This window comes from Rhinoraja longicauda, chromosome 10 (genome assembly GCF_053455715.1).
Source record: "Rhinoraja longicauda isolate Sanriku21f chromosome 10, sRhiLon1.1, whole genome shotgun sequence".
Classification (NCBI taxonomy): Eukaryota; Metazoa; Chordata; class Chondrichthyes; order Rajiformes; family Arhynchobatidae; genus Rhinoraja; species Rhinoraja longicauda.
In genome coordinates, this window is record NC_135962.1 from 14069182 (window position 1) to 14096581 (window position 27400).

At 46.8% G+C, this 27400-nt stretch overlaps 1 protein-coding gene across 1 annotated transcript in view; it reads right to left on the minus strand.

Moving 5' to 3' along the window:
• The window catches only part of LOC144597217 (kunitz-type protease inhibitor 1-like), a 75237-nt gene that overhangs the window by 13561 nt on the left and 34276 nt on the right, over nt 1-27400 (minus strand). Inside the window, exons 2-6 of the mRNA XM_078406233.1 lie at nt 14006-14157; nt 6486-6627; nt 4053-4223; nt 2017-2052; nt 710-835 (exon numbers count right to left, since the gene is read on the minus strand). Coding sequence (XP_078262359.1) covers nt 710-835; nt 2017-2052; nt 4053-4223; nt 6486-6627; nt 14006-14157 — 627 coding nt within the window. The remainder of the gene's footprint in view (nt 1-709; nt 836-2016; nt 2053-4052; nt 4224-6485; nt 6628-14005; nt 14158-27400) is intronic.

The following is a 27400-nucleotide window of genomic DNA, read 5'->3' on the forward strand; positions in this document are numbered from 1 at the left end:
GAATACCCTGATGGGAATATTCAATCAGAGCAATTATTGTGCTGATCCTCAGGTTCAAACCTAATTATCGCACCTCTGCATTTCACTGATGTTCTTTCCCACTCTCTTGTGACAGTAACGTTTTGTTGGTCTACAATTCTTCACCTCTTCGGCTGTGCTTCTGCCCCCAGTACAGGTCCACCACCGATTTTCCAGCACCCTTAGTTTCAGCATCTTTCTCGATTATCCGTTTGGCCAGACCAACATAGGTCACGGCCTCTGAGCGGAGTCCAAAGGCACTGGAATGGTTCGCCTCGGCCGCTGAGGGGCCGAGATACTGGCCTGCAAAATCAGCCTCGGCAGTCGGCTAGGGGAACGGATCTGCCAGGCCAGAGTTCCAGGACCCAGTGGCAAATTCGACCCACCGATCGACGCGGAAGTCCCGATGTGGTCGAGATCGGCCGCCCTACCTGGCCAAGGCGCCACATTTCCGGGGGATGGGATCTCAAGTACGCTCCCGCAAATTTTGTCCGGGTTAAAAGAGGTGCCGGAAAATTGCTGCTAAAATAACCAAGGAGAAAGTGCTTCCATGAATTGTGTGACCTCCTGCTCTGCAGAGAACATTCTATGAGTTGGAAAGGGCAGAGCATGCAAATAAAGATATAAAAGGTAGAAGAAGGCTTCCCACCCGTGGCTACTTGTGCAAGGGCCGGTAGTAAACTGTACTCACTATGTTCACAACCAGACTCATCCGAGTTATCACTGCAATGTCGAGTTCCATCGCACTCCAGGTTGGCATCAATGCAACAGTTGTCCTCACACTTGAACTGCTGTTCTGTGCATGCCCCCGTGCACTCTGAAGAGGAGGGAGTGAACAAAAGGAACACAAGGGTGAGCCGGGCCGGCATGAGTGACTTGAGGAACCCCAGCATAACGTCACTGCAGACCACCAAACATATCGAACCTGTTCCACTGGCAAACCACCTCCATCCCAGTCACCCCATGCCTGAGTTCACCCCATCCAGCTGTGCAGGGCCTAAAGCATCCTGATGCCAGCAATAAGGTCTCAATGTCAGTGCTACAATCTGCTCACCCTGCGCCCCCTGACTCCATACTGCCAATTGTAGCTGCATCTGACTCCCCAACCTGCGATCTTCCACCGACTCCACACCCCGTGACCCCCGCCTGACACACCCTCGAGTCCTCACCCTCTCACAGACCCTCCAACCCTCCCAAGGCACCTCAGACCTCAGTGTATATTTTGATCTCAATGCCATCCCCCTTTGGCAGCTACATTTTTGGAGCAGAGCAGATACCAATCCCCTTGCAACCGGGAGATCAACTAGGCCTTGTCAGACCCAGCGTTGGGTTCAGCGAACTGGATCTCCTGTTTGCTAACCAATTTAACTCCTCCTCCCATTCCCACACTGATGGAAATCTAACCGCCCCCCTACACCTACTCCCTTTCTCCCCACATCCCCCCTTCCCTCCATCTCACCTCGACTTCCACCTATTGCCCGCCACCGCTACTTTCCCCCCTCCAGCTTCACAATCCGCAACTCTTTAATCCTGTCTCACACCTTCTGCTCTTATCACTGGTCTTTGTTCCAACCATTTGCCTATCATGAAACCCCCTTGCCTGCGTCCACCTATTGCCTGCCACGCTTTGTCCTGCCTCCTCTTCCGGCTTTCTCCTTCCTCCTACAATCAGTCTGAAGAAGAATCTCCACCTGAAACGTCACCCATTCATGTTCCCGAGAGATGCTGCCTGACCTGCTGAGTTACTCCAGCACTGTGTGTCCTTTTGTGTATTAACCAGTATCTGCAGTTCCATGTTTCTACATCCAAGAGAGACTGCACTGTTATTTGTCTTGGTGCATTTGTGGGAATTTAGTCCTTGCAAGATTCGCACATTACGAAGAATGGATATATTTTAAAGTACTTTTCTCCAAAGTACACCTTAAGATGTGTATATACATGCAAGTTCTCATTAGTCTTAAGAACCCGCGAAGATTCAAACAAGGCCGTTTTACTCACGTGGCAAACCGGATCGGCCTGAAGATTTGGTTCCAACTGAAAGAGAGAGAAAGAAGGTTGATTCCACATTTCCTTGTGACATAGGAACCCATTCGGTCTATCAGGCCTTTGGCAGCTCTCAGAACAACCCCATTTCCCACCATCCCCTCACCATAGTTTGTTGTGACCCATTTTCCCCAATAAGCCCTCCCCACAGACTCTACCACTGTCAATTTACAGCAGCCAGTTAACCAACCCAACCTGCATGCCTTTGGGATGTGGGAGGATACTGAATTACCCAGGGGACACTCACAGGGTCATGGGAAGAACTCGCAAAGTCCATACAGACAGCGCTGAAGGTCAGGATTGAACTTGGGTCACTGGAACTGTAAAGCAGCAGCTCTAACAACCGCACCACTGTCATTCCTTCTTTGGTTCTCCTGCATCCATTTTGAGAAATCCATCCAAAGACTTGCACCCTCCTCCATTCTCACTGTAATCCCTGCTGCATTCTCAAGAGTAACTGGGACCAGAAGCGCTCCTGACTTGGAATGGATAGGGTAGATGTGTAAAAGATCATGAGAGGGTATATTGGGTAAACGCAGTCTTTTGCCCAGAATAGGGGAATGAAGAACCAGGGGCCATAAGTTTAAGGTGAGGGGAGAAATATTTAATAGGAACCTGGGGGATATTTTTTTTTAACAAAGGGTGGTGGGTGTATGGAATGAGCTGCTGGATGAGATGGTTGAGGCAGGTACTATCGCAATGTTTAAGAAACATATAGACAAGTACATGGAGAGGACTGGTTTAGAGGGCTATGGGCCAAACGCAGGCAGGCAGGCAGGCTAGTGTAGATGGGACACATTGGTTGGTGATGGCAGGTTGGGCTGAAGGGCTTTTTTTCCACACTGTATGACTATGTGGAATAGATAGGGTTGACGTGGAATAGATAGGGTAGATGTAGAGTATTTTACCCGGAGATGGGGAATCAAGAACCAGAGGGCATGGGTGTACGGTGAGAGGTGAAAGCTTTAATCTGAACCTGAGGGGCAACTTTTTCACACAGACAGTGGTGGGTATATGGAATGAGCTGCCAGAGGAGGTAAAAGACATTTGGACAGGTACATGGATATTGATCTGAGGTATCCAACGCTTAAAATGAAAGAAAGCACAATACAAATAGAATTCTCCTGGCCTGATGGAAAACAAATATTGGTCTGTCGTGAGCATTTTAAGTGACCGAAAAAAAATTGGGGTTTAGTTATGGGATCCCATTATTATCCATTGATTTAGTCCTCCCATTCCTTCCTAATGTTGTCATTCATTGGCTGGGGGGGTAGTATTACACAGGCACGCATGCACACACACACACACACACAGTGATCCACTCGACCCCCAAGGGACACCGATTGTGCGATGACTAATCCTTCATGGGATGGGCCGGAACCCTTCCTCATCTGAAGCACAACAAAACCAGTCTTTCCAGAGAGGGATGGAGCGGCAAACCCTGGTTGACCTCCCCAAACTCCCAAGCCGATTGCAGGAGGCTGGCTAGTCTCAACATGGACCATAGACGAAGGCTGGGTCTCTCCTTCTCCAAGCATCTCTGTGCATATTCCATGTGGTCCTCCAGCCCAGGTACGGTGCAGTGAAGAGGTTAGTTTAGTTTAGTTTAGTTCAGTGACACAATGTAGAAATAGGCCCTTCGGCCCACCAAGTCCACGCCGACCATCAATGAACCGTACACAAGTTCTTTCCTACGCACTTGGGACAATTTACAGAAGCCAATTAACCTACAAACCTGCACATCTTTAGAATGTTGGAAAAATCCCACATGGTCACAGGGAGAACGTACAGACTCCGTACAGATAGCACCTGTAGTCAGGATTGAATCCGGGTCTCTAGAGCTGGAAGGCAGCAGCTATACCTCCGCGCCACTGTGCCACCCAGATTGTGAGGCATTCCTTGGAAATGGACCCTTGGCACACATTCAACATCCTGGGAAAAACAGTAAAGATGAGGCACAAGCCGCGTGCCCTCCCAAATAAGCCACTGACCTTTGACCCCAACACAGGCCTGTTCACACTCCTTCTGGTCCACAAAGTTGTTTTTGTTGGCCTTGCAGCCACCGTAGGTGAAGATCTCGCACTTCTTGTCCTCGGCGTTGTAATACCAGCGTGGGAAGGCCCCGCGACAAGGCCCTATTTTACGATCAGCATTGCAGTATTCTGGAGCGGGTGGAGAGACAGGAGGTTAAAAGTCACCGTGAGATAACAGTGAGGTGTTTAGTTTAAGTTAGAGATACAGAGGTATAGAGTTGAAACAGGCCCTTCGGCCCACCAAGTCCGCGCCGACCAGCGATCCCCATACACGGGCACTATCCTACAGACTAGGGACAATTAACATACAAACCTGCACGTATTTGGAGTGTGGGAGAAAACCGGAGATTCCCAGAGGAAACCCTCGCGGTCACGGGGAGATGGTACAAACTCCGTACAGACAGCACCCGTAGTCAGGATCGAATCCTGGTCTCTGGCGCTGTAAGGCAGCAACTCTACCGCTGCGCCACCGTTCTTTCTTTGAACAAACTGCGATGAAGTATAACTCGTTACCCCGGAACCAAGGCTGGATAACAATGTCCATCAAGACTCTTTCATTCATGTAAAGCCTTCCAAGTAAGTTCCTACCACTTTAAACCCCCGTGCTAATCTAATCTTCCATGAAATGCTGCAATGATGTGCACCTTAATCAATTCTTATCTCCCTTTCTACGGATTCTCCTGAATTGCATTTGTTATGGTATAATTACACCCTCCCCCTTCAGTGCTTTCATGGTCTGTCACTGCCCAGTGCCCCACTGAACTGCACAAAGCCACCCATCCACCGACCAGCTCCTGTATTCTACAATTCTACAGCCTCGCTGCGCTAACTACCCCCTCCCACAGCCCCACGCCACCCCAGCCCCTCCTACGGCCCTGCCTCTCTCCCCACCCCCCACCACACTAAGCCACCCCACCGCCCCTCCCCTTTCAGACCTTCCCACGGTCCCAGTCATGACCTGAGCTATTCCGCAATCTTGCCCCTGTCTAGTCCCTCCCAAGCTTTGACCCACTGCATCCCCCTCTAATCCTCAGCACCACTCCTTGACCGGTCCCTCTCATGCCTCCGCCCAATGGCTGCCTCCTCAAGTGCTCAAATCCTATTGTCCATTTCCCATCCATTATCCGTCATCTCAATCTGGAGAACTTTAAAGGCTTAGTCAACTCATGTACTCTGATCTTCCACCACATAGCGAAAATAGGTCATCCATTTTTAAAAGGCAGCAACAACACATCATCCTTATTTTGTGCATTTGGCCTCATGCCTTGGAACCCCTTTTACACTGGAACCACAATTGACTAAAGTGTCCTCCCCCCCCCCCCCCCTCCTCCCCCAGCAGAATCGCACCAAGGCCCCATGCAAGTTTAACACAACTCTCTGCTTTCCAATCTTCCTACAATGAACGCTTTAAACTAACTGCTTTTTGGACACAAAGTGCTGGAGTAACTCAGCAGGTCAGGCAGCTTGTCTGGATAACATGGATAGGATAGCTTTAGGGTCGGGAGGGAGAAGAAAGCAGGAAAAGGGGAGAGGGAGGACAAAGCATGGCAGGCAATAGGTGGACACAGGCAGGGGGGGGGGGGGGGGGGGGGGAAGAGGCTGATAGTTGGAACAAAGGCCAGAGATAAGAGTACAAGGCATGAGGCAGTTTTGATGACTTGCAAATTGTGAAGCTCGAGTGAGGAAAGTAGCAGGAGGGTAGAAATAGACGAGAGTCCAAATAGGGCACAGGGGAGGGAGGGGAGAAGGGGTGGGGTGGGTGGGGGAACAATTAGAAATTAGCTAAATGATGATGCCCAATATTGTGAGCAAACTTGGGCACCATATCTAAGGATGTGCTGGCTGTGGAGAGGGTCCAGAGACGTTTACAAGAATGATCCCAGGAATGAGTAGGTTAACCTATGATGAGCGTTTGTCGGCACTGAGCCTGTACTCGCTGGATTTTAGAAGAATGAGGGGGGACCTCATTGAAACATGCAGAGAATAGTGATAGGCTTGGATAGAGTGGATGTGGAGAGGATGTTTCCACTAATGTGATAGTCTGGGACTAGAGGTCATAGCCTCAGAATGAAAGGACGTTCTTTTAGAAAGGAGACGAGGAGGAATTTCTTTCGTCAGAGGGTGGCGAATCTGTGGAATGCTTTGCTACGGAAGGCAGTGGAGGCCAAGTCAATGGATATTTTTAAGGCAGAGATAGATCGATTCTTGATTAGTACAGGTGTCAGAGGTAATGGACCAGAAGGCAGGAGAATGGGGTTAGGAAGGAGAGATAGATCAGCCATGATTGAATGGCGGAGTAGACTTGATGGGCCGAATGGCCTAATTCTACTCCTATCACGTATGACCTTATGACGTGTTAACTGCCCGTTGGGTCTGGGAGAGCATGCTTACCCTCGGACTGCTCTGGCGAGAGGACGGTTATGTTCATATCGTCCGTCGTCTTCTGCTTGGCTGTGTCTGTGACCATCAGCTGGAAGGTGTAAACCCCCACCTTCAGGTTGGAAGCCACCACCTCATCCTGATTTTTAGTCGTCTGTGGAGAAAACAAAGAATTGAAGCCTTTGGACAAACTTGAACTGTTTTCTCTGGAACGTCAGAGACTGAGGGCGAGACTTGATAAAAGTATATAAAATTGTAAGGAGCGTGGATAAAGTGGACGGTCAGAAGCTTTTTCCCCAGGGTGGAAATGTCAAGGACCAGAGGGCATAGTTTAGTTTTATTTAATTTAAAGATACAGTGCGGAAACAGGCCCTTCGGCCCACTGAGTCCACGCCGACCAGCGATCCCCTCACACTAACACTATCATACACACACTCGGGACAATTTACAATTGAACCAAGCCAATTATCGTACAAACCTGTACATCTTTGGAGTGTGGGAGGAAACCAGAGATCCCCGAGAAAACCCATGCAGGTCATATCATATCATCATATCATATATATACAGCCGGAAACAGGCCTTTTCGGCCCACCAAGTCCGTGCCGCCCAGCGATCCCCGTACATTAACACTATCCTACACCCACTAGGGACAATTTTTACATTTACCCAGCCAATTAACCTACAAACCTGTACGTGTTTGGAGTGTGGGAGGAAACCGAAGATCTCGGAGAAAACCCATGCAGGTCACGGGGAGAACGTACAAACTCTGTACAGATGGCATCCCAGGTCAGGATCGACCCTGGGTCCTTGGCGATGTAAGGCAGCAACTCCTCCGCTGTGCCAATATGCTGCTTTAAAGTGAGAGGGGCAAAGTTTAAAAACAATGTGCAGGGTTCGGGGTTTTTTTTTACACAGAGAGCGATAGGTTCCTGGAAGACGCTGCCAGAGGTGGTGGTGGAGGAAGATATGATAGTGGCACATCAATATGCAGGGGATGGAGGGATATGGATCACATGTAGACATAGGAGATGAGATCAATGGCGGCACGGTGGCGCAGCGGTAGAGTTGCTGCTTTACAGCGAATGCAGTGCCTGAGACTCAGGTTCGATCCTGACTACGGGTGCTGTCTGTATGGAGTTTGTACGTTCTTCCTGTGACCTGCGTGGGTTTTCTCCGGGATCTTCGGTTTCCTCCCACACTCCAAAGACGTACTGGTATGTAGGTTAATTGGCTGTGCAAAATGTAGGATGTAGTGTGTGTAGGATAGTGTTAGTGTGCGGGGATCGCTGGGCGGCGTGGACCGGGTGGGCCGAAGGGCCTGTTTCCGCGCTGTATCTCTAAAAAATAAATTAAAAAAAGATTTGGCAACATGTTTGGCATAGATATTGTGGGCTGAAGGGCCTGTTGCTGCACTCTACACATGGGTAAGGAAAGACAGGAAGCTTTGGAAGTAATTGTCATGGCAGGAGAGTGGAAATCTGTTGAGCATCAGCAGATCTGTCAGCAGGGTTTTTTTGTCTTTGGGTGGGGACAATACATGTTAACTTCATGAAGCAATTTTACGATGAAAATATTAATCATTGTACTGAGAACATGAGAGCAAATGTTTGGGCAGCTGTTGAATTGTTTCCTCTGCACACACAGGCGTTAAATGGGCTTTATTTTATTTCCATAATTGAGCGTTACAAAGAGTTTGCCTCTCCCCTTTGATCGCAAATTAAATGTAGAAATGCAGATGCCGGTTTACACAAATAAAAAAGACACAAAGTGATGGAGTAACTAAGCGGTTCAGGCAGCGTCCCTGGAGAACATGGATAGGGATGTTTTGGGTCGAGAGCCCTAACAGACTGATTGTTCAGGAGTAGGGAAAGAAAGCTGGGAGAGTGGAGAGGGAGGACAAAGCGTGAGAGGGAATACGTGAATACAGGCGAAGCAGTTTTTGAATTGGCAGATGGTTGGACAAAGGCCAAAGATGCAAAACAGAAGTTGTGAGACAAGAGGATTGGTGAGTTGCAAAGCCAGAGGAAGGAAGGTAGGTGGATGGAGAGAAGTAAGTGGGAGTCTAGGATGGGCACAGGGCGTGGGGAGGGAGAGAAGAATGAAAGGGGTGTGCGGGGGAAGATGGGGAGGGGGAGGCAGCGGTTTAGAGGTCAGCTCAACACATTTGATTATTGTCCAGGGTGCCTTGGAGTTCCTTCTAACACTGCATTTCATTGCAGCTGTGTTCCATTCACAGCTTGGTCTAACTCGATGAAGCCAATGTCTTTGGTGAACTGCTTGAGGCCCCGCCCATTCCCCGTGATCAGCTGACAACAGCACAAGCTGGTGTCCTACAAGAATTCCCTGGGGACAGACCAGTATGGCTGCTGATGATCCAACTCTAAGGGGAAGGGTTTAAATGGCATAATTCATCGGCTCAGGTTATATCAAATAGGGCGGCATGGTGGCACAGTAGTAGAGTTGCTGCCGTAAGAGCGCCAGAGACCTGGGTTCGATCCTGACCACGGGAGCTGTCTGCATGGAGTTTGTACATTCTCCCTGTGACTGCATGGGTTTTCCCAGGGTGCTCCAGTTTCCTCCCCACTCCAATGACGTGCAGGTTTGTAGGTTAATTGGCTTTGGAATACCATGTGCATTGTCCCTTGTGTATAGGATAGTGCTAGTGTACGGTGATCGCTGGTTGGCACAGACTCGGTGGGCTGAAGGGCCTGTTTCCACGCTATATCTCTAAACTAAACTAAACAAAACTTCACAGGCAGCATTGCACTAAAGTGTTCTACTGTGGGAAAGGGTCTAGCAATATGAACACAGTGAGGCTCCAGAGGCAGCACTGTGATAACGACCACATGTGGGTGAGCATTAGATCTTGGCCTGGACAATGGAACGAATACTCGACATATGCCAACATGTTGAGTATATGTGGAAAATGCCAAACAGCTTACTTTATGGCAAAAAAACAAAGTGTTGGAGGAAATCAGCATCTCTCGAGGGAAATGGACAGATAACGTTCTGGGTCAAGATCTTTTAGATTTATAGATACAGCGCGGAAACAGGCCCTTCGGCCCACCGGGTCCGCGCCGCCCAGCGATCCCCGCACATTAACACTATCCTACACACACTAGGGACAATTTTTTAATTTTTTTTACACTTGCCCAGCCAATTAACCTACATACCTGTACGTCTTTGGAGTGTGGGAGGAAACCGAAGATCTCGGAGAAAACCCACGCAGGTCACGGGGAGAACGCACAAACTCCGTACAGACGGCGCCCGTAGTCAGGATCGAACTCGAGTCTCCGGCGCTGCATTCGCTGTAAGGCAGCAACTCTACCGCTGCGCCACCGTGCCACAAGACTGGTGGCCATCATCTCTTTCTTCAGACTGATCAGCCTGAGGAGAGTGATGACCTGATGCATCGTCTGTCCATTCCCTCCAGAGATGCTGCTTCACTCACTGGCTCCCCCAGTACTTTGTATTTTACTCAAGACTTCAGCACCCTGCGTGCAATCTCTTGTGTTTCCAGTTTACTCACGGCCACCAGAGGGAGCAGTTAAACAGAAAGACGGAACAACAGAACAACACTCCATGAGTACAAAGGTTGGAGAATAAACCTGCAGTGAATGTATCGAAAAGCATCGAGGCATGTCCATTGGGAAAGGTTCTTCCCAAGTGCATGACCAAGCAACTACTACCTGCAATTTAAATGCAATAACCTGCAGATGCTGGAAATTGAATGTTAAAACAGAAATGATCAGGCATGGTCCCAGCTGTTATCAGGCAACTGAGCCATCCAATCACCAACTAGAGTGCGGTCTTGACATACCATCTACCTCATTAGAGACCCTTGGATCACCTTTAATCGGATTTTACTAGACTCTATCTTGCACTGAATGGTATTCCCTATATCCTGTATCTGTACACTGTGGACAGTTTGATTGTAATCGTGCACAGACTTTCCGCTGACTGGATAGGACACAACAAAAAGCTTTTCACTGTACCTCGGTACACGTGACAATAAACTAAACTAAAACTAAACTAGAGAGAGAGAGAAACAGAGTTAAGTTTTCATATTGAACACCTTACATCAGTGTCACCGGAAAACAATCATGGAGCTGAAAGGTTCCTCTCCCCTTGAATGCTGCCATGAGAGTGTGAGGTGTTTCAGATGTAGATCGGAAAGGGAGGATAGTAGGGAATCCAGGTTTTTGGAGATACGTTCTGTGGGGCAGGAGCAGGCATATGACCCTTACAATGGGTAGTCCTGTCTGTGGATTTTGGGAAGGAGATCAAAGCTGGCAGTGCAGGGCTGGGGGACAACAAGGTTGGAGGCTGTGGGGATCTCCCTGGTGATGAGATTGGCAACAGTCTGAGTGATGATGGCCTGGTGTTCATCTGTGGGGTTATAGACAAGAGGTAGGTATGAGGTGTCAAAGAACAGGGGCCTAGCCTCAGCATGGTAGAGGGCTGCCCACCAGACTGGACTGCAGTGGCATCGGTGGGACGAACCCTCCGGCCTGGGGGAGTCGGGAGCGCCGCTGAGTCGAGGAGAGTTGGTGGGGAGGAGAACGGTCTGGAGATGGACAAGCTTGCCATCCTTGGTAGAGGTCAGGAGAGTGAGGAAGCATTGATCAGAGGCGTGTCCCTGCCCCAAACCCCTCTTCCTCAGCTTTCTCCTCTCCCTCATACAATCAGTCTGAAAGATCCCAGCCCGAAACATCACCTATCCATCCCCTCCAGAGATGCTGTTTGACCCGCTGAAAGAAAAATGGCCAATATTCTCCTTGAGTGTTGAAGGACTACGACTCTTCTGGACAAGGCCATTCACGGAAAATACCATTTGGCCCATCATTTCCATTCTAGATGCTAATTCGTCTGAACGCTAAACCTTCTCCCATTTTATGTGGACTGCCAGGTTTCATGAGCAAAGTAAACTCCGGGGCTGCAGCTAAATTCAAATCAGGCACCAGGTCAGGGTATAGGTTTAACGTGTCCTCATAAAGTGGCCACAAAGTGCTGGAGTAACTCAGCGGGTAGGTATCATCTCTGGAGAATGGGCGACGTTTCAGGTCGGAACCCTTCTTCAGACTGGAGGTAGATGGGGGGAGGGAAACAGAGGTAGGAAAAGAGCAGAGGCAACCCTTGAAGTGGCACAGCGGCGCAGCGGCAGAGTTGCTGCCTTACAGCACCAGAGACCCGGGTGTAATCCTGACCTCGGGTGCTATCTGTAAGAAGTTTGTACGTTCTCCCTGTGACCGCATGGGGTTTCTCTGGGTGCAGGTGTGTAGGTTAAATGGCTTCGGTTTAAAAAAAGTAAATTGTCTCTCGTGTGTAGGATAGTGTTAGTGTACGGAGATCACTAGTCGGCACGGACCTAGTGGGCGAAAACCTGTTTCCACATTGTATTCTCTAAACTAAAAGCAGGTTTGTCAGACAAAATGCGTAGGAAGGAACTGCAGATGCTGGTTTATACCAGATAGACACAAACTCAGCTGCCTGACCCGCTGAATTACTCCAGCAATATGTGTCTTTCTTGAGTATACACCAGCATCTGCAGTACCTTTGACACATTTTGTCCTAAAATGGCAGCAGGCACTTATGCAGTGCGTTACCAATACTTCCTCGTACAAAAGGTTTTTTTTTAAAACTCGCTCTGCTCTCTCCCTGACTCACCTCCCCATTAACTTTCCGGACAGAGCCTCTCCTGTCTGAGGCAAATAACACGCCATCTGATAAACACAAGTACAGCCCATTGGCCGACACTGCAGGAGCAGGCAGAGTCTGGCACAAGTTGGAGCAGGTTGCAAACCATCTCCTCCCGTGCAGGTTGGACTGGAAGGGTTAGTTTCTCATGCACCAATCAGAGTCAGAACGTTAACCACAAACTGGGACTAACATCCCCCCACTCTCATGGGAGCCATGACTCATCCCTCTCATGACTCATCCCTCTCCAGAACTGAAAACTCCTGTTACCTTTTATATGTGTTCACTCTGCAGGCAGTCTTAGAGAGCAAGAAGGGAGAGGAAGAGTGTGTGTGTGTGGGGCGGGGTGGGAGGTGTGACAAGCTTATGCAGCACATATGCAAATCACCTAAATAATGTTGCTAGCCTAACCAAGGCAAGGCTAACAACAAGAGGGAACAAGCTGATCAAAGAGCAGAGATAATAGACAATAGACAATAGGTGCAGGAGGAGGCCATAAGGCCCTTCGAGCCAGCACCGCCATTCAATGTGATCATGGCTGATCATTCTCAATCAGTACCCCGTTCCTGCCTTCTCCCCATACCCCCTGACTCCGCTATCCTTAAGAGCTCTATCTAGCTCTCTCTTGAATGCATTCAGAGAATTGGCGTCCACTGCCTTCTGAGGCAGAGAATTCCACAGATTCACAACTCTCTGACTGAAAATGTTTTTCCTCATCTCAATTCTAAATGGCCTACCCCTTATTCTTAAACTGTGCCCCCTTGTTCTGGACTCCCCCAACATTGGGAACATGTTTCCTGCCTCGAACGTGTCCAACCCCTTAATAATCTTATACGTTTCGATAAGATCCCCTCTCATCCTTCTCAACTATCCTCCATCTTGTCACCCTCCAAACGTCACCCATTCTTTCTATCAGTTTAGTTTAGTTTAGAGATACAGCATGGAAACAGGCCCTTCGCCCCACTGAATCCACTGCATTTGTTCCACCCAATTTAGACGCCTTTATATCAGCAAGACTAAGACTAGACGGTAGTTTTGCCGAACATTTGCACTTGGTCTGCTGAGGCCTGTGGGTTCTCCCGGTTGCTAACCATTCCAAACTGACCTTTCTGTCCTGCCCTTCTTCATTGCCAGAGTAAAGCCACGCGTAAATTGGTGGAACTGCACCTTATTTTCCGCCTGGGTAGCTTATAACCCATTGGATTATACATTGGATTGTCTGACCAACAATACCACCCCCCTTTTTCCCCCCTCTCTTCCCTGTGCCCCACTTGGATGTGCACACTTTTCTCCCAATGTTTCGCTCCACTTTCCCCTTTCCCCATCCCCTTCCACCTATGTCCCTCCCTCTGGCTTCACATTACTCACCTCTTCTCTCTGTTTCTCACAGTTTGCATCTGAAAAGATCTTAAAAGTCTGAAGAAGGGTCTCGATCCAAAATGTCATCTATCCATATTCTCCAGAGATGCTGCCTGACCCGCTGAGTTACTCCAGCACTTTGTGTCTTTTTGTGTGTTAAACAGCATTGTAGATCTTTGTTTCTACTTCTTCAGTTTTTTTTGTCTTGTTCCCATCCCTGGTCAGTGAGTACCCATCTGACAATCAAACCCCCCCTCCCCACCTCCCCCCTCACCTGTATCCACCTATGGATTTTCCTGGCTCTGTCCCACCCCACCTGTCTCTTTCTACCAGGCATTGTCCCACCCCTCCTCTCACTAACTTTCCCCTCCCGACTACAATCAGTCTGAAGTAGTGTCCAAGCTACAAGCTGTGATTGAAAAAATATCAACATTGTGTGGTCTGCCATATTCATCGTGGAGACGGTGGGCACTTACTGATAGCTTCACTGAAGGTTCACCCTTGAGAAGAACCCAGTTAAATTCGACGATATTAAAGTCGTCTCGGCTGTCCAACCCACTTAAAGTTACTTCCTCATTTGGCTGGACGATACGGTCCCTTCCTGCTTTTGCCATGGGCAGTTTGTCACCTGTGAGAGAAAGATGAACGACATTAGGATAAGTAGAACCTGGTAAAATAAACATATTGGACCATATTTTGCTAAGGTTAAGACAATTCATTCACACACAATATTTGACAACAATGATATGGTGATGCTTGATCATTTCTACTTTTTGACGGGAAAATGGTCCAGCCCCTGGGATAACATCCACTAATCATAATCATACTTTATTAGACAAGTATGTTTTACAACATACGAGGAATTTCATTTGCCGTATAGTCATTCCAATTAAAAGCAACAGAACACACAAAATACATTTTAACATGAACATCCACCATAGTGGAGGCCAATTCTCTGAATGCATTCAAGAGAGAGCTGGATAGAGCTCTTAAGGATAGCGGAGTCAGGGGGTATGGGGAGAAGGCAGGAACGGGGTACTGATTGAGAATGATCAGCCATGATCACATTGAATGGCGGTGCTGGCTCGAAGGGCTGAATGGCCTCCTCCTGCACCTATTGTCTATCGTCTATTGACTCCTCACAATGATGGAGGGTGAAAAAAAGTTTAATCTCTTCGCTTTTGTTCTCCCTCGGGGGCCTCAAGCCTTCCACTGACGGGACGATCTTGACTCCCATAGCCAGCGGTCAGGCCTTCCGTATTGGGGCGATCAAGCTCCTGCATCGGGGGGAAATCTCATCTCCTCTGCGCCGGGCGATCTACCCTGGGTCGGGGCTGGTGGAAAACCTTCTGTGATTTGGAGCTCCCGACGTCGGTCTCTCCCAGAGACTGCGAGCTCCTCAATGTTAAAGTCCGCAGACCGCAGTTGGAGCGTCAATCCCAGGCTCCGATGGTAAGTCCATGCCCCGCGCGCGGTGTGGCTCAACGTCAGTCCCGAGAAAAGCCTCCAGCTCCATGATGTTGGGCCGCAGAGCGACCGGAGATACCATCTGGAAAACAATCGCATCTCCGGCAAGGTAAGAGATTGAGCAGGGAATTGGCTCCAGATTCAGGGACAGTTTCTTCCCACCTGTTATCAAGCAACTGAATCATCCAACCACAACTCGTGAGCAGTCCGGAACCACTATCTACCTGATTGGAGACCCTCAGACTATCTTTGATCAGACTTTACTGACTTTATCTTATGCACTAAACGTTATGTCCTTTATCATGCATCTGTACACTGTGAATGGCGATTGTCTTTCCATTAACTGGTTAGCATACAACAAATGCTTTTCATTATGCCTTGATACACGTGATAATAAACTACACTCAAACTCATCGCTCTTTGGCCTTTTGGTTTGATACGGTTTTCTTCATTTAAAACTCCAATGAGCTTGTTGCCCAGTACATGACTCTTCAACACTTCCGGTCTTCAATTTTTCTGGACTCGGTTTATTGTCTATTACTGGGATGTGCACTCCTACAAACTTGCCTCTCATTTGGTCTTCTTTTGAAAATCATTATTTTTTAGGTCTTCATAACTTTGCATATCCCGCTACTTACTGTCAGCCCATATTTCACCCCATGACTTACAAATTTCATTTTTGCCAAATTATCCTGTCTTCTTTGCTACTGTTTCGACCTGGTAGCGCAGTCCCATTAACCTTCACTCAAAAGCTTAAATGGTAATCACCTACAAAACCACCAGAACTGAAACCTGGCACTTTGTGGTCTGGCACCCTAAACGTGTGCATTCTCAATACAGTCAGCATTAGGATGACCACATAAAGAACATCGAACGACACCTGTCCATTTCCTCCACAGATGTTGCGTGACCCATTGAGTTCCTCCTAGAGTTTGAGTTTCGATCAAACAAGTACTCCTCCCACCAGAATCAACAAACCCAAGGCAGAGCCCCTCCCTCACTCTCAGTGAGCCACAGTGGCCATCAGTGACAGGCATGCAGAGATACCGGGAGCACGGTGCAACTTTGGAAATCCACAAATATTGGATCTTAGCCACCACCTCAACTGTGGCCACAGAACACTCTTCCCATATCCTGATGGGGTGTTCATGTGTTCACCTCACTGGAAACATTTGTACGTTTTTCAGTAGTCGGGTTTGAAGGGCCAGGCGGTGGTAGCCTGGAATCAGTTGATAGAACTCTCACCTCTGAGTCAGAAGATCTTAGGTTCAATCCTTAATTGTGACATGACCACATAACCTAAATTGACACTGCTGAGGGAGTGTTGCAGGGGTGCTGGGATTGTCGTTTGGGTGAGAGGTTAAGTCTATATTCTCAGGTGGACACAAATGATCCGACCGCACTAATTAATGATTGAGGCAATTCTCTCCCAGTGGCCTGGCCAACAATGACCCTGACTATTGTTGCATCTTGTTACTTCAAAGGTAGACACAAAACGCTGGAGTAACTCAGCGGGTCTGGCAGCATCTCAGGAGAGAAGGAATGGGCGACGTTTCGGGTCGAGACCCTTCTGTCAGGGGAGGGGGCGGAACAAAGATAGGCTGTAGTAGGAGACAGGAAGACCGTGGGAGAACTGGGAAGGGGGAGGGAAAGAGAGTGACAGAGGAATTATCGGAAGTTAGAGAAGTCAATGGTCATACCGCTGGGGTGTAAACTGCCCAAGCGAAATATGAGATGCTGTTCCAAGGCTCTCCTGGCTGATCTCCCCACATTTACCCACTAATGACGCCAAAACGCATCCCATTCCCCCAATGCTTCCAGTGGCTCCCAATCTTTAAAGCAGCTCCTGCATTAAAATTCACATCCTCGTATCCAAATCCTAGGTCTTGTGTTCCTCCCAATCTCCAAAACCACCAGCATCCCAAACAACACAACCCAAATGCTTCAATTGAAAAGGAGTTTGGTGTATTTATGACAAAGAAATGCAGGAAAACAACTTTTATTTCAGCTTAAAATAGACACAAAATGGTGGAGTAACTCAGCGGGACAGGCAGCATCTCTGGAGAAGGAATGGGTGACGTTTCGGGTCGAGACCCTTCTTCAGACCCAGACTTCAGACTTTTATTTCAGCTTGTTTCCCATGATAGATAGTTAAAAGCCTGTAGGAAGTGCAAATTCTCCATTTATCTATTCTATTTGAAGTTGCTTCTCCCAATTACACCTGCCTCACTGGCACTCAGCTGCCTGGGCTCTGGGATTCTCCCTTTAAACTTCTCTGTATTCTCTCTGCCTCCCCACATCTGCACACTTTAAGAGACTCCACAAACCCCTTTGCTTTGATCAAGTAGTTGATTTTTATATCTACGCAGCTCGGCATTTAATTACACTCCAGCAAAATTATTTTGAATTATTCTTTGCTCAAGGGTACTTTGTAAATGCAAGCTGTTTCATTGAATTGAAAGATGCAGCCAGGAAATGGGTGCTTTGGCCCATCGACCATCACACTATTCACCAGTTCACACTAGTTACATGTTACCCCACTTTCTCACCTACTCCCTTAACACTAGGAGCAATTTACAGAGGCTAATTAACTTACAAACCCACACGTATTTAGTATGTGGGAGGAAACCAGAGCACCTGGAGGAAATCCACATGGTCATGGAGAGAACATACAAACTCCACACATCCGAGGACAGGATCAAACCCATGTCGCTGGCGCTGTGAGGCAGCAGCACTACCAGCTGCGCCACTGTACCGGCCATAGCAAGCTATGGCAGCAGATTCACCTACAAAGGTTTCACCTTACAGCAACAGGATCACTCACCTTCGTAGAGGAGCGCAAGAAAGTGCTTGGAACAGCAGTGTTTGCAAGACTGGGTCAATGACAGTCACTAATTGGAACAGAGGTCTACCACTTAAATGGTTATCTTATCTTTGAGAGTTATTATGTCCCACAGAACAAATATTTCTTGGCAGTAGAACACAGCACTTATCAGCAGTTGGCAGCATTGCCATGTCGGATTATCAGAAATCAATGGCCATTTATAAAACCAAACCAAACACAATCTGCATCCTGGTTACCATACTGAACCCTTGGAGTGGAGTATCTGCATCCTTGGAGTGGAGTATCTGCATCCTGGTTACCATACTGAACCCTTGGAGTGGAGTATCTGCATCCTTGGAGTGGAGTATCTGCATCCTGGTTACCATACTGAACCCTTGGAGTGGAGTATCTTAACCCAGCAATTTTGGTAGATTTAAGTTTAGTTTAGTTTAGAGATGCAGTGCGGAAACAGGCCCTTCAGCCCATCGAGTCCACGCCGACCAGCGATCCCCATACGCTCGCACTATCCTACACTAGGTACAATTTACAATCTTTACCGAAGACTATTAACTTACTAACCTTCATGACACCGGAGTACCTGGGGAAAACCCATGCAGGATACGGGGAGAAGGTACAAACTCCGTACAGAGCGCCCCCGTAGTCAGGATCGAACTCGGATCTCTAGCGCTGTAAGGCAGCAACTCTACTGCTAGCGCCACGCCACCAGATGTTGACAAGAAAACCCAGACCGCAATACCTTGTAGCATACAATGCATGTGGCCAACAGTAAACACCTGGTTTGACTTGCAAAAGAAAGCAGATTTTCCCTTTAATTACAAAAGTCATTGTTGAGTTCCCTGTGCTTTTACACCCCCCACACTATGAAAATGCTCGTGTTGCCTTGGAGTCTAAGGCTTCAGAACCACCAAGTCAGAATGCACCATTTACAATGGGGCTAACAACGATGCTGTATTACATAATCGCAGAACGCACACACTTCTTTCTTTGCTTGATTTTGCTTACTGCAGCAAACCCCCCTAATGCCCATGACTGGTACAATCTTGTGTGTAGCCTGGCACCAGAGATGCAGCATACCTTCATTCCCACCAACTCAGTGCAACAGGTGCATTCGGCCCATCAAGTCTACTCCGCCATTCAATCATGGCTGATCTATCTCTCTCCCTCCCAACCCCATTCTCCTGCCTTCTCCCCATAACCTCTGACACCTATACTCATCAAAAATCTATCTATCTCTGCCTTAAAAATATCCACTGATGGCCTCCACAGCCTTCTGTGGCAAAGAATTCCACGGATTCGCCACCCTCTGACTAAAGAAATTTCTCCTCATCTCGTTCCTAAAAGAACATCCTTTAATTCTGAGTAATATTATGAGAATTAGTGCAGAATTCGCACATTACAAGGCACAAACTCGGTGTTCTTTTCAAAATATTACAACCACGTCAGGTAAACAGACAGGCAGAAATCAGACGTTCAATAAAGCCTCATATGAAGGACACAAAGTGCTGGAGTAACTCAGTGGGTCAGGCAGCATCCTTGGAGAACATGGATAGGTGACGTTTCGGGTCGGGACCCAAAATCTGATTTCCACTACAATGTGTATATGAAAATAACTGCAGATGCTGGTACAAATTGACGGTATTTATTCACAAAATGCTGGAGTAACACAGCAGGTCAGGCAGCATCTCAGGAGAGAAGGAATGGGTGACATTTCGGGTCGAGACCCTTCTTCAGACTGATGTCAGGGGGGCGGGACAAAGGAAGGATATCGGTGGAGACAGGAAGATAGAGGGAGATCTGGGAAAGGGGAGGGGAAGAGAGAGACAGAATCAGTTTATTTGAACTGAATTCACCAGTCCTTCACCATTAGTCTTGCAAACCTGCAGTTGATTAATTGTGCCACCCAGGTGCGCAGGAGGTGAAAGGCAGTCTTTGATTTAATTTAAACACGCAAATGACCTGGCAGATTATAGGCACCAAAACAAAAATCCTGACATGCGTATTAAACACAAAGTTTCCAAATTACTTCAAAGCGGCCAGAAAATCTCTGATGAAATTATCTTGCGAGTATAGTAACGACTCCCCCCAGGAATCTATATGACTCCCTCTGAAACTATTTATTGCCTTGAGACAGGTCGCCTGCTTATGTCTCAAAGAAATTCTCAAGAAGCAACCAGATTACGGTATATTTGCAATGAACAGCGGTAGAGTTGCTGCCTTACAGCGAATGCAACGCTGGAGACTCAGGTTCAATCCTGACTACGGGCGCCGTCTGTACGGAGTTTGTACGTTCTCCCCGTGACCTGCGTGAGTTTTCTCCAAGATCTCGGTTTCCTCCCACACTCCAAAGACGTACAGGTATGTAGGTTAATTGACTGGGTAAATGTAAAAATTGTCCCTAGTGTGTGTAGGATAGTGTTAATGTGCAGGGATCGCTGGGCGGCGCGGACTCGGTGGGCCGAAGGGCCTGTTTCCACGCTGTATATCTAAATCTAAATCTAAGACATATGAGATAGTAAAATCTGTACCCACCTATAACTTGGCAGTTCATGAACCAACCCTTTTCTATCAGTTTATCAGTTTTAGTTTATTGTCACGTGTACCGAGGTAGTGAAAATCTTTTGCTGCGTGCTAGCCAGTCAGCGGAAAGACAATACATGATTACATTCAAGCCATACACAGTGTACTGATACAGGATAAGGGAATAACATTTAGTGCAGGATATAGACAGTGAAGTTCAATCAAAGTTAGTCCAAAGGTCACCAATGAGGTGGATAGTAGTTCAGGACTGCTCTCTAGTTGTGATAGGATGGTTCAGTTGCCTGATAACAGCTGGGAAGAAACTGTCCCTGAATCTGGAGGTGTGCGTTTTCGTACTTCTACACCTTTTGCCTGATGACAGAGGGGAGAAGAGGGAGTGGCCAGGATGCGACTTGTCAGCTATCCTTCCTCCATCAGTGTGAAGAAGGCTCCTGACCCAAAATGTTATTTGTCCATTTCCCTTCACAGATGCATCATGACCTACAGAGTTCCTCCACTAGTTAGTTTACAATACTATACAATACAATACAATAGTTTAAATCAAGTTGTGTTTAACAAAAAAGGGTCTGGCTAAAAATGGGCCACGTGTGACATTTTGCAACATATCTGGACTAGATCGCAAGGGATCCAGGGAGAGGTAGCCGACTGGATAGAGAATTGGCTTCATGGAAGGAAGTAGAGGGTGGAACGTTGTTTTTCGGACTGGAGGCCTGAGACTAGTGGTGTGCCTCAGGCAATCAGTGCTGGGCCCTTTGCATTTTGCGGTTAGTATCAACGATTTGGATGAGAATGTACAAGGCCTGTTTAGCAAGTTTACAGATGACACAAAGGTGAGTGGTATCGTAGATAGTGAAGAAGGATATCAAAAATTGCAGCAGGATCTTGATCAGCTGGGCTGGTGGGATGAGAAATGATTAATGGAATTTGAAACAGTGAAGTGCAAGTTGTTACACTTTGGGAAGTCAAACCAGGGCAGGACCATAACAGGGAGTGGCAGGGCTCTGGGGAGAGTTGTAGAGCGGTGGGAGCGAGGAGTGCAAGAACATAGTTCCTTGAAAATAACATCACAGGTAGATTGTGCAGTCCACAAGACATTTGGCACATTGGCCTTCATCTGTCAAGAGTATTGAGTATAGAAGTTGAGAGGTTATGTTACAGGTGTACAAGACATTGCTGAGGCTAAATTTGAAGTAATGTTCAGTTTTGGTCATGCTGTTATAGGAAAGAAGGTGTAAGCTGCATCGAGTGCAGGGAAGATTTACAAGGAATGTTGACAAGTCTCCAGTGCTTGAGTTATTGGGAAAGATTGAGTCGGCAAGGACTTTATTCTTTGGAATGCCGAAGGGGTGAGCCTTATAGAGGTATGCAAGATCATGAGAGGATTAGATAGAGTAAATCCACAGAGCCTTTACCCAGAGACAGGGAATCAAGAACCAAAGGACATAGGTTTAAGGTGAGGGGCGAAAGATTTAATAGGGACATTAGGAGTAACTTTTTTTTTACACAAAGAGAGGTGGGTGTATGGAACGTACTGCCAGAAGACCATCGATAATTTTAGAAGGATATGTGCCAAACGCAGGCTGTTGGGGCTAGTGTAGATGGGGCATGTTTCCATGCTACATGATTCAATGACTCATTACATGTACATCTCTCTGAGGTATTATTAACAATGATAGGAAAAATACAATGACTACTAGCTTCCATCTAATCAACTTTATTAAGGTAGCATACTTAACATTCCAAATTTGTTCAAAGAAGCTTAATCAGCTACATTTTTACACCAATGGCCAACAGAAAGACGTGTCAGATGAGAAAGGTTACAAGTAGTTGGGGATGGTGAGGAGGGAGGAGAAAGGCAAGACCGAGGAAAAGAATTCCAGAGCTTAGGGTGAAAGTAGTTGAAGGCATGGTTTCAAATTGCAAAGCAAGGGAAACTGAGGATGCACTAGTGGCTGGAGCTAGAGGTGTACAGAAATTTCAGAGGGTTGTAGACCTAGTGGTAGCTGAGGGCAAAACTACAGAGGAGATTAAAAACCCAGAATATTAAAAAGCAATGTATGACAGGGCATGGAGCTTGCGTGGGTCTTGGTCATCTTCATTTAACAGATGCCAACATGAGGTGATCATCTTTGGCCTATCGCGTCATACACTGTGGAAACAGGCCCTTCGGCCCAATTTACCCATGCTGACCATCTGCACTAGTCCAACCTGCTTCCGTTTGGTCTGTATACCTCCAAACCTATCCTAGTGCCCGTCTAAATGTTTCTTAAACATTGTGATGGTACCTGCTTCAACTACCTTCGGCAGCTCGTTCCATACACCCACCACCCTTTGTGAGAAAAAGTTGTCCTCAGACTCCTACTCATTTTTTTCCCCCACTCATAAACTCATGTCCTCTGGTTCCCAATTCTCCTACTCTGGGTAAAAGACTGTGTGCATTCACCTGATCTATTCCTCTCATGATCTTATACAGCTATAAGGTCTAATAAGATCACCCCTCTTCTTCCTGCGCTCCAGGGATAAAGTCCGAGCCTGCTCAACCTCAGGTCCTCGAGTCCTGGCAACATCCTCGTAAATCTTTATATCGGGCATTAAACCAAGGCTGTAACTTTCTTGCCGGATTCAGATTATAGAATTCATGGCAAAATTTGAAAGGCAACTGGAGTTGACCAGCATCCTTACAAATATTCATCCTTCAGCCAAAATTGTTAAACAGATTATCTGGTCATTAATCAGCCAAAAGCTACATCCTCATCAATTGTAGAATTTACGAAAAGTGCCGAAATTAAGGCCTCTTAAAGCAACCGCGCAATAGAAAAGAGAATGACTGGGGAAGAAAAGAGAAAAGCCTGTGACTATAAAATGGAGACACAAAGAACTACAGATGCTGAAATCTCGTGTACAGCAAATGTCGCAAAGTCATTTCAGTAATCATGGGTCCTTGATCTTCCAAAAATCTAATTAGTGGAAAATATTTTGGGGATGGCTTCCTAGAATGCATTTAAGGTGGTTACATGAACAACTAGGGTGCAGGCTAAGAATACTTATGTAGTGATGATGTAACTGGTTGATGCGTAATTGCATTGTAAAAGATTCACCGGAAATAGAGATCAACCTGATAAAACCGCACCTTCATGTTTGGAGGCACAGAAGGTAATCAACCAGGGACACAATCCTTGAACTTGTCTGGGCCTCCTCCACTGTCAGAGTGAGTCCCAGCGCAAATTAGGGGAACTCACACCCCAGTGGTATGAATATTGACTTCTCCAACTGCAGGTAACCCTTGCTTTTCCTCTCTCTCCATTCCTCCTCCCTTCCCAGTTCTCCGACCTGTCTGACTGACCCCCTGATTACATTTCATCCCTGTATGCTTCCTTGTCACCTTCTCCTCTCAGACAATGATCTATTTTACACTTTCCTTGAATGAAAGACGGACCCCTTTGATGTTGCATGTTCACACCTCACACTTCCTTATCTCTGTGTCTCCCTCTCCCCTGACTCTCAGTCTGGAGAAGGGTCTCGACCTGAAACGTCAGCCTTTCCTTCTATCCAGAATTGCTGCTGGTCCCGCTGAGTTACTCCAGCATTTTTGTGTCTATCTTTGTGGTGAAAATGACAACCGTTTTAAGTGATATTCCAAACTGCTCAACAGACATTTTATTCAGAAATACAAACTTCACAAGCGAAGTGATGAACCTGAGGCCATCTCAGGTGATTAAAGATAGTGTTTAAATCAATAGGTTTATACCATTGCTGAAGTATATCTTTGCACAGCAAAACAAAAACAAAAAAACTGCTGAAGGGACTCAATGGCTTGAGCAGCATCTGTGGAGGCCATTTCAACATTTTTGGGTTGTGACATTTCGGGTTGTGACCCTGCACTAATCCTGTTGCAGCCTGCAACACCGACCACCCGTTTCCCTCCACAGTTGCTGCATGACCCACTGAGTTCTTCCTGCTCCAGATTTCCTCATCTGCAGTGCCTTGCACCCTAATGTCTGTACATCTGTTCATCTATCTTTGTGAACATGTTGTGAACTTGTTGGGCAAGAGAGTCACATGGCGTGCCTATTTTATAATAGTGTAACATCAACACTTACTGGAACGTAGTTTGGAGGAGTGGTTGAATTATTTAGCTTTTACTGAATGTACACTGTGTCTCAATGTATTTATGGAGATATTGCTAAGTGGCGACGTGACATTCTCCAGTATGTTTTTCATTGGAATTATGAAAGTGTATTGTAGATTTTGCTGTAGCACCAAAGCTGATTTTTCTTGCAATCACTCGCATGGAATTTTTATCGACTGTAATCTCTGCATTTTTTGACAAAGGCACATCATGCAACGGTGGCAAGAAATGGCGGCCTTAACATTGTTGCAATGGCCCACATATCCCTAACAGCTTAGTCTAGCCAAGAGCTTCATTGCCAAAAGGAAGGCCTGCAGAATGCAAGGGGAAGGGCAAGCAGGCAAAAATAATATCAAAAGCAATTCAAAATTATTAAAGAAAAGTTTGTAGTGTTTCTATGACGCATTGTACCTCGGTACATGTGACAATAAATGAAACTGAACTGAAGTGCAAGGGTGATTTTAGTTTTTAGTTTTAGGGATACTGTGTGGAAACAGGCCCTTCGGCCCACTGAGTCTACACTGACCAACCATCACCTGTACCCTAGTTCTATGCTCTCCCAGTTTCACATCCTACACACGAGGGGCAATTTACAGAAGCCATTCACCTACAAACCTGTACTTCTTTGGAGTGTGGGATGAAACTGGAGCACCCGGGGAAAACACATGCGGTTACAGGGAGAACGTACAAACTACAGACAACACCCGTAGTTAAGATCAAACCCAGGTCTCTGATGCTGTAGGGCAGCAACTCTACCACTGCGCCACCATGCCGCCCTCTTACTCTAAGTATCTTGACTTGTCATCTAACAGTATGCAATGATATAAATTTGCATTTCATATCATATCATATCATATACATACAGCCGGAAACAGGCCCTTTCGGCCCTCCAAGTCCGTGCCGCCCAGCGATCCCCGTATATTAACACTATCCTACACACACTAGGGACAATTTTTACATTTACCCAGCCAATTAACCTACATACCTGTACGTCTTTGGAGTGTGGGAGGAAACCGAAGATCTCGGAGAAAACCCACGCAGGTCACGGGGAGAACGTACAAACTCCTTACAGTGCAGCACCCGTAGTCAGGATCGAACCTGAGTCTCCGGCGCTGCATTCGCTGTAAAGCAGCAACTCTACCGCTGCGCTACCGTGCCGCCCAATTTGAAGATTGTTAATCAACACAATAGACAATAGACAATTGTCTATTGTGTTGATTAACAATCTTCAAATTGAAATGTATTCACTTTCCTCAAAAGGTTTAGCCAGATACTGTTGATGAAAAACACTGTCACACTGAAAACCTACTCTGGTTAGGTCTTATAGATATTAGCACAAATGGAGTGCATAGTCCAATACAACAGACAGCAAAAAAATGCCATGCATGATGGCAACAAACTATAAAAGCAGGACTAATCTAATTGGAAAGAGTTGGCAAGAGACCTGAAGCTAGTCTGGAAGAATGTTTTCAGCACTGATGTTACAGTGTGATGTGTCCATAAATGATGTTAGGTTTTGTATGTTTTTGCACTTGTATTCTGTTTAAAGTTTGAATTTGAAAGTTTGAAGTTTGAAGTTTATTGGAATTTATTGAATACAATATTTTTGTATGCACTGTTGTATGTTCTTATCAACCTTTTTTAAAAAACTGTTTGTTTCAATGTCAATAAAGGAAATAAAGGAATATCAATAAAGGAAATAATATCAATATCAATAAAGGAAACTCCATCTCTCACACACTGACACACTCCATCTCTCACTCACTGACACACTCAATCTCTCACACACACACTCCATCTCTCTCTGCCTCATTGACACTCTCTAACTTAGTCAATCTTTCTCGCACTGACACTTCACTCTGACTGACACACATCTCTCTCACACAAACATACTTCAACTCACTCACGGTCACACTCGTCATTATAACTGATATGGTCCATCTCCAACTCACCGACACACTCCATCTTTCTCTTGCACTGGCACACTCCATCTCTCTGCCTAATGGATAGACACACTTTCTCTCTAACTCGCACGGTCCATCTCTCTCATTGACTCAGTCCAGCTGTCTCAGTGACACACTGCATCTCACTGAAACGCCTACCCCACTGTGGATACTATTATAATATTTAGATATTTACAGGTTCATGGATAGGACAGATTTGATGGGATGTTGGCCAAATGCAGTGCATCGTACTATCTTAGTTCGGCAACTTTATTGGTATGCATGAGTTGGGCCGAAGGGCCTGTACCATGTAGTATAAGTATGAGTTAGACTATCGACTGACATCTATTATAAACCTACTGACACCCACTGCTATCCGGATTACACTTCTTCCTAACTGTCTCCTGCAAAGACTCTCTCCCCTACTCTCAATTCCTCCATCTACGCCGCATCTGCGCTCAAGATGAGGTGTTCCGAGATGTCTTCATTCTTTATGGAACAGATGAGGCCCTCACACAAGTCTCCTCGGTATCCCACAGCTCAGCTCTTGCTCACCTCCTCCCAGTTGCAACAGTGATAGAGTCCCCCAAGTCCATACCTTTCACCCTTACAACACATAATCCTCCGACATTTTTGCCACCTCCAACGGGATCCCACTACTAGCCACACCTTCCCATCTCTACCCCTCTCTGCTTTCCGCAGACCTTTCCATTCACAACTCCCTGGTTAACTCTTCCCTACCTACCCAAATCACCCCCTCCCCAGGTACTTTCCCCGGCAACTGCAGGAGATGCAACACCTGTCCCTAAACCCCTTCCCTTGACTCTGTCCAAGGACCCCGATAGTCCTTTTGGGTTAGGCAGAGGTTCACTGGCACCTCCTCCAATCTCATCTACTGTATCTGCTGTTCCTGGTATGGACTCCTATATATCGGCAAGACCAAATGCAT